Raw genomic sequence first — 11,110 nt, forward strand, 5'->3', positions numbered from 1 at the left:
ATTCGTTCGGATATTTTGTTAGGATATTTTCACTTCAGGTTTATATATTATTTATATATCCGATATCCAAACTTAAAAAAAAATGAAATGCATTTTCTGTTTTGTCTTCAAATTATTTCTGATAATGTTATTAGTCCAAAAACACATGAAATGTGAAAAGACAACAACAATAATCTGTCCAAAAATAAAGTGAAAAAAATCAAAAAAGTTGATAGATTAAGAAAACAAGCTGAAACCAACTAAAAGAGTTTCTACTTCCAAACATAGATGATGGTCCAAACCAAAAACATTTTATAAAGCTAAATTGATTCTCATATGCACGGCATATGTATTATGACAACAAGACAAGCCGTTCAATAATATAATTAATATTCTATTTCCATTCTTAGTTTGTAAAGCTAAACAAGTCGTGCAATAATAACATTCAGACACAAGCAATTATTCAGTTATATATATGTTCTGTTCTCACTTCTTCAATCAACAAAAAAAACAGTCTTTTTCAAATTTAAATCCGTAGGCAGACTAAACAAAATTGACTAACTTCAAAAGGTTGCAAACAAAATCGACTAACATCTGAGCATCATACAATCCGAATCAAACTTATAATTACCACATACAAAATCAAAACGGAGAATGAAAAATAAATGGAAATCGTACAGTCGACTAAATTAAATAGAGGATGAGAAATATAGATTTAAGGTTATTTATATGTATGTTAGGGTATTTCGGATAACTTTTCGAGTATCGGATATAACCGATCAAATTCGGTTATCCGAATATGTTCATATCAAAACTCTTTCAGATATTTGTTATTTCGGTTTGGATTTCTCGAATCGGATTTGAATTGGGAAATCGGGTAAAATGCTCGACCGTACTTCACAATAATTGTGAAGCGTCAGCTATTAATTTCATCGTCCCCCAAAAGAGGCTTTATTGGGTTGTTATTGGGCTTTCAAAATTTCTCCAAATAGGCCCAAAGCTAAGAGCTTTCTGCGATCCACCTCCACGCCGGAAGGAGTTAAAATTTATTTACTTCACCGCCGATTGTTCCTTCTTCCCCGATCTGCACCGCCTCTCGTTTCGATTGATCTCCTCCCTTCCAGGTGAAAAAGGCTTCTTCTTCTTCAGCATTCCTCTTACACCAATTCTGCTTTCGCAATATTCCATCATGTCCTTAATCTAAACATAAGTTTTTCTCTAAGGCCCTGTGTCGATCTTAAAGTAGAGAGATTCATTCATAAATCTGTTATAAAGTAGAAAGCTTTTTTTAGGTTAGATTAGCCATCGGAACATTTCTGGATCTAATCCTTGAGCTAAGTTGATCAATTGTGAGTTAGAAACCAGCTGTGTGTTTTTGTTTGGTGTATATTAGGTAGCACAGATTGTTTGGGGATGTCTTCAGCGCAAGATCCATTCTACATTGTTAAAGAAGAGATCCAAGATTCTGTAAGTGTTGTTTGTATTTAGACAGACATGTTTTTGTTAGGACACTGATTAATGATGTTGCTCGTGAATGCTTTTTTTGTTAGATTGATAAGTTGCAATCTACATTCCACAAATGGGAGCGTGTCTCTCCAGGAATGGGCGATCAAGTCCACGTCACCAAGGAGCTTCTTGCTAATTGTGGCAGCATCGAGTGGCAGGTACTCGTATGATGGATGACATGCTATATGCTAATTGTCAATACTCAGTTATTATCCACATGATTAATAACATCCAGTAGAATAAGTAAAGTAATATGTTTGAATTAGAGTCCTTTCATGGCTATTGAAGCTGTTCTTGCTGTTAGGAAGGTAGATGAGCTGGAAAAAGCGGTGGCCGTTGCAGCTAAAGATCCTGCCTTGTATGGTATCGATGAAGCTGAGCTTGAAAGACGGAGGAGATGGACTAGTAATGCTAGGACACAGGTACCACTCTTAAATTTTTTTAATTGTATTACTGCTTTGCGGCTTTAGAGAGCTTGACTTGTGAAAGACAATAATGATAGGTGCGGAATGTGAAGACTGGTGTGCTAGCTGGTAAGGGTAGTGCTGGAGCTGGTAATGCAAGCGAAGTGCGTCGAGAGCTAATGAGAATGCCTAACTCGAATGAAGCAAGTAGATACGATCAGTACGGAGGAAGGGAGGATGATGGATTTGTACAGTCAGAATCAGATAGGCAAATGCTATTGATAAAGTAAAAGCTCTTTCATTGTTTCTATACATTATATTGTTGCAATCTCTTATTTGCTTTATTATGTCACAATGCCTTTTACTCGATGAGGAGTTGAGTAGCATAGTTCTGTTCAAACAGAGTAGTGCCATAACTTGACATTAACGTTTTACTCCACTTCAGGCAACAAGACGAAGAATTGGATGAGCTGAGTAAAAGTGTAGAGAGGATTGGAGGAGTGGGGCTTACTATACATGATGAACTCGTTGCACAGGTTAGTAATACAAGAAAGATATTTGAATATCTGCAAAATGCGAAAGATCAAGTTTTGTTTTGTGTGGGTGTTGTGCAGGAGAGGATAATAGATGAACTGGGAACGGAGATGGACAGTACAAAGAACAGGCTAGACTTTGTACAGAAGAAAGTGGGGATGGTGATGAAGAAAGCAGGAGCGAAAGGGCAGATGATGATGATATGTTTCTTGCTCGTCCTGTTCATCATCCTTTTCGTTCTCGTCTTCTTGACCTAAACACCCGCGGAGTTATATCTTATAGAGATTGGTCTTTTGATGTTAGTTTATATGATATTTGTGGTGAAACAGAAAAGAACATCAAAAATTATGTTTTGATTTTTTCGTTGAAGTCTATTGTATTGTATCTTTTTCTTTGGTTGAGAAGAAGTAAAACATGATTGATCATTTTATAATATTCATAAGGCTATTCACAAAGTGTAGGCAGAAAGAGCATTAACCTTGCAAATCTAAACTCAGAAAACATTTCCTTCATGCCTAGCGAATTGGTTAGATCATGTATGTTCCAGCGTCCATTGAAGTGTGTTTAAGCGAAGTAAAATCCAATGGGCTTATTTGACCAATAACCAAAATAACAGAAATTAGTTTTGTAAAGAGACGGTAGAGAGAAATAGAAAAAAAAAAAAAGAGAGAGAGCTTAGTTAGTAAAATATGTTTTTTTTCTTGGTTATTTATCTTATACTATTATTTATATATTAGCTAAAAATAGAAATGAATTTAATTTTTATTAGATAAATAATTAAAATTAATAACAGTAAAAATCATCCAAAATCCAAAAATATGTATTTTAAAAATAAAAGATAATTTCTATATATTGTATTGTTATCCCAAAACAATCTTTTAATAAAAAGTTCAAAACTAAAAAGAATACAAAAATACATAAGTAAATATTAATAAAGTAATATTTATAATTTTAAAATATTATAATATTTTAATTAGTAATGTATGTATTAATATGTAATTATAAAATGTCTAATTTTCCTAGTTAAATTAAATCCAAGAGTTTGGTACAAAAACAGGCTTTCTTTTTTTTTGTTAAGTGAAAATTGTAAGATTTACAGAGTAATGGACCAAGAAAAAGAAAGGACAAGGGGGTCTTTTTTTTTTTGTCAACTTGGGTCACTTTGGACCTTTAATCCTCAAACTGAGGTAAGGAGGGATCGAACCCCTCACGCCAGGGCCCGAAGACAGAGCTCAGTAACCACTTGGCTACGAACGACCCGGCAGGACAAGGGGGTCTAATAAACAAAAACCACAATAATAAAATATAAGATCCGTCGTAGAAAGAAAGAAAGAAGCCGATTTCTGAGAAGAAGCTCCCTCATGATTCTGTAAGTTGCAGCCAGCCAGATCCTTCTCTACAGTCAATTGAGATTGCTGTAATAGGAAGAGGAGGAGGAAGAAGATGGTGCTGCCGTTGATGAAGCTGGGGACGCTACTGGTGAAAACGATAAGCAAGCCATTGGCGAGTCAGCTGAAGCACCAGGCCAAAGTTCATCCCAGGTTTCGTCAATCCATCATCAACTTCGCTCAGGTGACTTGGAATCTACGATTTGTTGTTTGTTTCGTTTCGTTTTGGGATATTAATAGTTATGAATAATAATGATATTAATAATTATGTGTTGATTGACAAATGTGATGATGATGGTAGAGGAACCATAGGGTGACGACGCAGATACAGAGGAGGATATATGGGCACGCCACCGATGTGGAGATCCGTCCCTTGAACGAGGAAAAGGCTGTTCAAGCTGCTGTTGACCTCATCGGAGAGCTCTTCATCTTTGCCGTACTCCCTCTTTCTCCCACTCTACTATATATACACTTTGCATCTTGTTTTTTTAGATGCCAATTTGTGTTTTCATTCATCTAACTCTTAGCTCATGCTAAGAACTGTTTAGGCCTCGAGAAAAATTGCATCTTTCTTGTTTTGTTTCTCTGTTTTGCCTGATAACATAAAGCGCTTCCCTTTGTGACTGATTCTTGCTTATTTTCGTCCATCAATTTGGTTTCACTTTGGGTTTGAGTGGGAGATGGTGTCAAAATCAGATGAATTAAGAAAAAAAAAAAAAAAAAAAAGAGGGTCCTTCTTCAATGCAATTTCTGGATTGTAACAACTAGATTTATATGAACAGGTCGGTGGAGGCGTTGTTATCTTTGAGGTGCAGAGAAGTTCGAGGTCTGAAGCTAGAAAAGAGGAAGCCCGTAAGCAGGAACTTGAGGTTACACCTTTTTTTTTTTTTTTGCCTCATTAACTCTTGTTTTCTCTTTTCTCCTCACCACACCGTTAGTTACTAGTTCAAAATGAGTTTGGAATGCTGCATATGTGCTTTCATATATGTAGATTGATTTATATAGTATGCAACATTCTTGTAAATAGCTTAACCAAAATACGGTTTCATTAGTTAGGAAACCTGGCAGACTTGTGTGTTTGTTCAATACTTCAAAATGAGTTATAGAAGTAAGAACAATGTTTTTTGGTTTGGTTATTTTAAAAGCTCTTGGCATTTTTATTTACAGGAGTTGAGAAAAAAAGATGAACTACTGGAAAAGCGAATGGCTGATCTCCAAAGCAAACTAGCGGAGGTTGAAGAACTTGCCAAGGCACGGGGACTGACCGGTATTTTTAAGTCAAGACAGCAACCCGGTACCTCTACTACAAAGGGTAGCAGCGAGAAGCCAGACGAAAAATCCAGTGAATCTTCTTAATCAATCTTCAACACTCAAACAAAGTTGACAATAAAATACTGGTAATGATTCTTGAAGAGCGAGAGGAGTTTCCAAATTCTCTCCTTCACATTCTTGTAGATGGAGCATCAAATTCTCTCCTTCACAGTCTGCTTTATAACAATGTTCTAGTCAAAATTAGGTGACAAATAAAAAAAAAAGATTTTGATGTTGAGGTTTTATAGCTCATACTTCTTTGTATTTTCAACATTCGTTTTGCTTCGATTTGGTATTGCTCGTTGGCAATGCTTGGATAATGACGAATTCTTTAGGAAAGCGACTCTGAGAGAGATACCAAATTATATATATCTTTGTCACTCTATCTAAAGTTACATCAGATTAAATCATATGTGCCCATCATAATCTCTACATATATATGAACTTTTTAATTGAAACAAGGAGATTTCATATTGTTATCAACTTATCCAAATAAAAAAATTATGCTAAGCAAGATTACCTTTTTTTTTTTGACATCAAGCAAGATTATCTTATAAACAAATTAGATGAGTTTTGGGTTTATTCCGGAGTTTACAGAAGGATAATATGTATATGGTGAAAAGGAAAAATAAATAAAATAAATATAGAATATGACCACCACTAATAAATATGAAAGAAAATGGTAAAAGAAATGAGCATCACAATAAAGGAATATGAATGTGGAGGAACACACATGTAGTGGAAACAAAGCTATTTATTCCATTCCTTGCAAATATCTCCTCTTCTTCCCACCTCTTACTCTTTGGCATTTATTCTAATTTTGTAATCACTTACCCCAAAAGTATAGAGTAGTTTTCTGCTTTCTTTGAAAACGATCCATCTTTAGTTAGAGTTTTTATAGCTTTGGATTGAATCATTCCATCATCAAATACTTGAAATTTTGTTTGTTAGTGGCTTTTTAAATATATAACATAATTTCACAATATTATTTAGTCAAACTCAACTAAAAGTATCTGAACTTTTAAACAAAAAAATGTCAAAATATGAAAAATCGAATTTTAGAGAAAAATCCCTAGTGGTAATGTAATCAAAGAAAATGTTCAAACTATGAAGAAATGCACATAATTAAGCAATGGGTTATAAAAACTAAAAGTCGCCACTATTGATTAAAATGTACTGTATTAATTAGGGATTAAAGACTACAAGTGGTATGTGTTTTTTCTCCAAGTGTAAGACAGACAATACGTAATGGTCGTCTTTTTTAATTCATCAAGTTTTGTTCATAAAAAGGAAAAGTAGAGAGCAAAGATAACAAGAAGAGAACCAAGCAACGTTTCTCTCTTATTCCCTGGTCTCTTTGTTGTTTTCTACAAGAATCTGAGTGAGGAAGTTTTTTGCTTGGAGAGACATTTTCTTATGACGGGGAAACGATCTAAGACTACTTGCATATCTGCTTCTCACAAACTATTCAAGGATAAGGCCAAGAACCGTGTTGATGATCTGCAAGGGATGCTATTGGATCTTCAGTATGCAAGGAAAGAGAGCAGCGCTACTGATGTGATACTGCTTGAGGAGCAAGTGAATCTGATGCTTTGCGAGTGGAAGTCAGAGCTCAACGAGCCATCTCCAGCATCATCCTTGCAGCAAGTAAATAGTCATCTACTATTTGGTTTCATTCTTGTTGATTCTTTGTAACATGCATGGTTTTGATGGCGAATATGTTACATGACTTGCTTTTAGTTTCTTTCTTGTTTCCGAGTCCTCATTGTTAGCTGTGTGTCCTTAGCAGGGTCAGGGTGGTACTCTGTGGTCTTTCTCATCAGACATTTGTCGGCTGCTGCAGCTCTGTGATGAGGAAGATGATGCAACAAGCAAATTAGCTGCTCCCAAGCCCGAGCCTACTGATCAGAATCTTGAACCATATGGTCCATTGGCTGATCACTGCAAAGATCCTTTCTTAGTTGTTGGCAACAACTTTGATGGAACCGCTCATTTGGATTACAACCAGTATGATCTGCAGCAAGAGTTTGAACCAAGCTTCAATGGTGGTTTCAATGATCGTCTCGGTTATGGTGTAGAGGGTGGTTCTTTGGATATCTCTGCTTTCATCCCTTCTATCTGTCCTCAACTCTCTGCTTTCTTGGGTCCAAAATGTGCTCTTTGGGACTGTCCCAGACCTGCTCAAGGACTCGACTGGTTCAAGGATTACTGCAGCAGCTTCCACGCTGCACTGGCTTTCAATGAAGGTCCACCGGGTATGAATCCCGTTGTGCGTCCTGGAGGCATTGGCCTGAAAGATGGTCTGCTTTTTGCTGCTCTCAGCGCAAAGGCTGGAGGGAAAGACGTCGGTATTCCCGAATGTGAAGGAGCTGCAACTGCTAAATCTCCATGGAATGCTCCAGGTAAGCTTTTTTTTGCTCTGTTTGACACCATTCTAAAGCTGATTGATTAGACTCGAATCCTGTTTTTTTTCTTGTGTGACTGTAGAGCTCTTTGATCTCACGGTTCTAGAGAGTGAGACACTAAGGGAGTGGCTATTCTTTGACAAGCCAAGGAGGGCCTTTGAGAGCGGGAACAGAAAGCAAAGATCTTTACCGGATTACAACGGTCGCGGCTGGCACGAGTCACGCAAACAGATCATGAGCGAGTTTGGAGGGCTGAAGAGATCTTACTACATGGATCCACAGCCTCTCCACCATTTCGAATGGCATCTTTACGAGTACGAGATCAACAAGTGCGATGCTTGTGCCTTATACAGGCTCGAGCTTAAGGTGTTTGTTGATGGGAAGAAGAACTCAAAAGGTAAAGTATCAACCGACTCTGTGGCTGATCTGCAGAAACAGATGAGAAGACTCACCGCTGAGTTCCCTCAAGAAAACAACAACAACAAACGCTGCAACAAAGGAAAGCCAAAAGTGAGCACAAAAGTGGCGACCAGGAATGTTCAGAACACAGTGGAGCAGGGCAATGACTATGGAGTAGGTGAAGAGTTTAACTATCTTGTCGGAAATCCAACTGGCTATTATATCGCCTGAAAAGAAAACTAAAGAAGAACCTCAGGTTTTGAAAGACAGCTTACCATTTAATCTGGCAGCAGCAGAAGAAGCTTCTACATGACTCGTATTTTAATCTTTACTTAAATAACTATAGTTATCTCTATCCATGGAGATTATATGTATATATAACAAGGAGATGCATGACTCTCCTGGAGATTGAGAGCTTGTTTCTTCTAACCTAAAGTCTTTTGATGCATTTTTGACTCTCTTCTGCGATATAATGCAGAAGATGAATTATGTAACCGATGGGGTATACGGTTTGATCATCTTCGTCGTTCTTAAACAATCAAGACAATGCAAACCTCTGTTGAATTAGATAAGCAATAAATCATATTCTACATGTATTGTAAATTTTCATCTAAAGAGACTAGGGGCACTTAATGGTTTATTGTGGCAGTAATGGTCTGACCAATGCAAAAGGTCGATCTGAATTCACAGACATTAACAATTCCAACACAACTACTTTTGTTGGAGGTCGTCCACTCTCGAGACCACGCTCTATCAGCCCTGAAACAGGAACGAAGAACACACTATCATTAAGGATAGGAAAGGCATTAAGATAAAGCAATCGAAAAGAAGAGAACCATGAAGTTACCAGGAGAGAGTTTTCTTCCGTTGTAAAGTTCTTTAGCTAAAGGATTAGCAGACCAGCGGTTCACAGCCACACGGCTAGTTGGTTGGAACCCTATAATTTTACCTTCGGATGATAACACTACCTGCTTCCCATTAAAGAGCTAACAATCATGAAGACTTCAATTTTATGAAAAAAGAGTATGCTTGATTGACACCTTTCACTGAGATTTACCTGGTAAGTAGCGATATCTTGCGCAGATGCTTTTGCATCTTCATTGAGTTTCTCCAGAAGAGAAGAGCCTGTACCGATGTGTTCTTCAATGGCTTTAGCTCTGCTAGTTTCTTTCAAGTAATCAGGTACTTCTCCAATCCAAGCACCTATGCTGCTATCTAGGGTTATCTCTCCTACCCAAGAGTAAGCATCCTTTAGCTTGTTGACGACTAGTCCACTGAATGACTCTAACTACACTCATTCGAAGTCGCAGATTTTAGTTTTAAAGAAAAAAAAGTGATCTCAGTAATAGAGAGAGTTTCATCACACCTCGGAGGGATCTGAAGATTGATGAGATAACAGTTCACTCTCTGACCATTGAATATCTTGGCGTTTTCCAGGATATTTTCTCTCGCTTTTCTGAGGGATAGCGAACTGAGCCGCAGCACTCACGGCAAGAAGGAGAATTCCACTGGCTACGGTGACAGATATCATTTTCAACAAAGACAATCCTCTCTGCCAACAGAGAACAAACAAACCAAAAGAGTTTTAGCACAAGTTTCAAAAGCAAAGCTACCAAACCTAAGCCAATATTACTAAATCATAACATTTCACTAACATATGCTGCAAGCTCTAATAATAGACATGAATACAATGTGCAGACTGAAGACAATCTGAAGCAGACAGATTAATAATAGAGCGAGTGATGCATCATGGAGAATACGGATAAGAGACAAACATGATATACACATTGCTAGGCACCAAAGTGTCATTAGCCGAAAGACTGGCTAGAGATTAGCAGTCCAATAGTCAAAATACCTTTTCACTGGGTAAGTTTCCGTAATTTCCAAACGCATCACACGGTAGCTGTTTCCTGGGAAGTGAGTATATATCTTCAAAGTAAATATCCAATGCTTCAGCCAATCCAACCTAAAATTTTATAACATATATGTCAGGACCTCATGGATTAACAACATGCGTGAAAACAAACACATTAGTCACTAGAGAGCAAATAAAATGGCAGCAGAACAATATAACAATATTGCACCAGGTTTCGCATGATTGATAATATCTTTCATCTTGCTAGCTCTAATTGCCACACAATCTATCAGCATCTCCTTACTCTTACAATAGAATCTACATTGTCTAAGACAATGACATCCCGTGTAACACAAAGTATCAGGAACAGAAGTCTAGATGGGGAATGCAAGGCTATGAAATGAAAAATGTTAAAATGTTCAATACCATTTGGGAGTGGGTTAGAAGAACCTCCCCCTTATTCTCACCAGACTTCCTCCAGCCTTCAAGCTTTACATCCCCAAGTATTGCACTATCAATTTCTAGCCGATATGCGGGTAGATACTCACTTGCCCAATTACTAAACCCAGCACCACCAATCTTTTCCAACTTAGAACTAGCAGACAAGTTCCACCACCGACTTCTTTGCCTCGTGTCCGAAACTTGGAAGTTTTCCTTACTCGATTGGAAATACTCAAGCAACTGATTTGTATTCTCGTTAAGCTCATCATCAAATACCTTATGCAAAACAACCGAGGAGTCTCTTGAAGCAAACCTCTTGTGTTTCGTTAACCACTTGAGAAAGGGAAACTTGGCTTTCCCCAGATAATCATCGAGGAAATGCTTCTTGGTGTTTTGAAGAGCGGAGATGCATATAACTTCTGCAATAACAGATATAACCCTTTCGTCGGATGAGCTGACAGTGAAGGACGTCGAAACCTGCTTGATACGAAATGAAACTATCAGTAGAAAAACTTAGAAAACATCACATGAGAATGAGAGCGAAGTTAACTTCACCTCTCGAGGGTTTTGGTAATCTCCCATCTCTCTTTCAGCTCCAGGTCCGAACAAAACAAGCTGGAAGTTCCACAGCTGTCGGAGAACAACTTGTCTGAACGTCATCGCAAGTATGTTCTCTGACAAATCTCCGTTAGAAAGATCCTCGGAGAGAGACCTCCGCAGCCTTTTAGCTCGCTCTTTAACTCTCTTAGTAGGCAAAAACTGTTCAAAACAAAAAAAAAACACAAAGAATCAATCAATCTCGCATTTCTCCGAGTTAGCTCAAGCTAAAAAAAAAAATTAAAACTTTACCAATCGGGTCGAGACAGTAGCCTTCGGGTCGGATCCGCC

General features: G+C 37.6%; 4 protein-coding genes across 6 annotated transcripts; 3 read left to right on the top strand and 1 right to left on the bottom strand.

The window, feature by feature from the left end:
* Positions 1–763: 763 nt before the first annotated feature.
* Positions 764–2,870, top strand: LOC108836481 (syntaxin-61). Of its 2 annotated transcripts, XM_018609634.2 has the most exons (7): positions 764–1,103; positions 1,373–1,446; positions 1,530–1,643; positions 1,794–1,907; positions 1,988–2,175; positions 2,335–2,425; positions 2,504–2,870. In XM_018609634.2, the coding sequence occupies exons 1-7, from the start codon at positions 779–781 to the stop codon at positions 2,678–2,680; spliced, it is 1,083 nt and encodes a 360-aa protein (XP_018465136.2). In that variant the 5' UTR covers positions 764–778; the 3' UTR covers positions 2,681–2,870. The 2 variants fall into 2 exon arrangements, with proteins under 2 accessions (XP_018465136.2, XP_056855972.1); XM_056999992.1 differs by lacking the exons at positions 764–1,103; positions 1,373–1,446; positions 1,530–1,643 and having other exon boundaries at positions 1,746–1,907.
* An 831-nt stretch (positions 2,871–3,701) lies between these two features.
* Positions 3,702–5,529, top strand: LOC108834926 (OPA3-like protein). Its single transcript, XM_056999993.1, has 4 exons — positions 3,702–3,995; positions 4,113–4,247; positions 4,594–4,680; positions 4,979–5,529. Exons 1-4 carry the CDS (start codon positions 3,867–3,869, stop codon positions 5,165–5,167), a joined length of 540 nt encoding a protein of 179 aa, XP_056855973.1. The 5' UTR covers positions 3,702–3,866; the 3' UTR covers positions 5,168–5,529.
* Positions 5,530–6,222: 693 nt separating this feature from the next.
* Positions 6,223–8,438, top strand: LOC108834927 (transcription factor VOZ1). Of its 2 annotated transcripts, none has more exons than XM_018608239.2 (3): positions 6,223–6,769; positions 6,909–7,524; positions 7,610–8,438. In XM_018608239.2, exons 1-3 carry the CDS (start codon positions 6,539–6,541, stop codon positions 8,155–8,157), a joined length of 1,395 nt encoding a protein of 464 aa, XP_018463741.2. In that variant the 5' UTR covers positions 6,223–6,538; the 3' UTR covers positions 8,158–8,438. The 2 variants fall into 2 exon arrangements, with proteins under 2 accessions (XP_018463741.2, XP_018463742.2); XM_018608240.2 differs by having other exon boundaries at positions 6,225–6,769; positions 6,912–7,524.
* A 32-nt stretch (positions 8,439–8,470) lies between these two features.
* LOC108834928 (uncharacterized) lies at positions 8,471–11,104 on the bottom strand. Its single transcript, XM_018608241.2, has 8 exons — positions 11,072–11,104; positions 10,778–10,981; positions 10,208–10,699; positions 9,782–9,892; positions 9,293–9,478; positions 8,984–9,214; positions 8,774–8,894; positions 8,471–8,685 (listed from the first exon to the last, which is right to left on the bottom strand). The coding sequence occupies exons 2-8, from the start codon at positions 10,880–10,882 to the stop codon at positions 8,564–8,566; spliced, it is 1,368 nt and encodes a 455-aa protein (XP_018463743.2). The 5' UTR covers positions 10,883–10,981; positions 11,072–11,104; the 3' UTR covers positions 8,471–8,563.
* Positions 11,105–11,110: the final 6 nt, after the last annotated feature.

This window comes from Raphanus sativus, unplaced genomic scaffold (assembly GCF_000801105.2).
Source record: "Raphanus sativus cultivar WK10039 unplaced genomic scaffold, ASM80110v3 Scaffold2238, whole genome shotgun sequence".
Classification (NCBI taxonomy): Eukaryota; Viridiplantae; Streptophyta; class Magnoliopsida; order Brassicales; family Brassicaceae; genus Raphanus; species Raphanus sativus.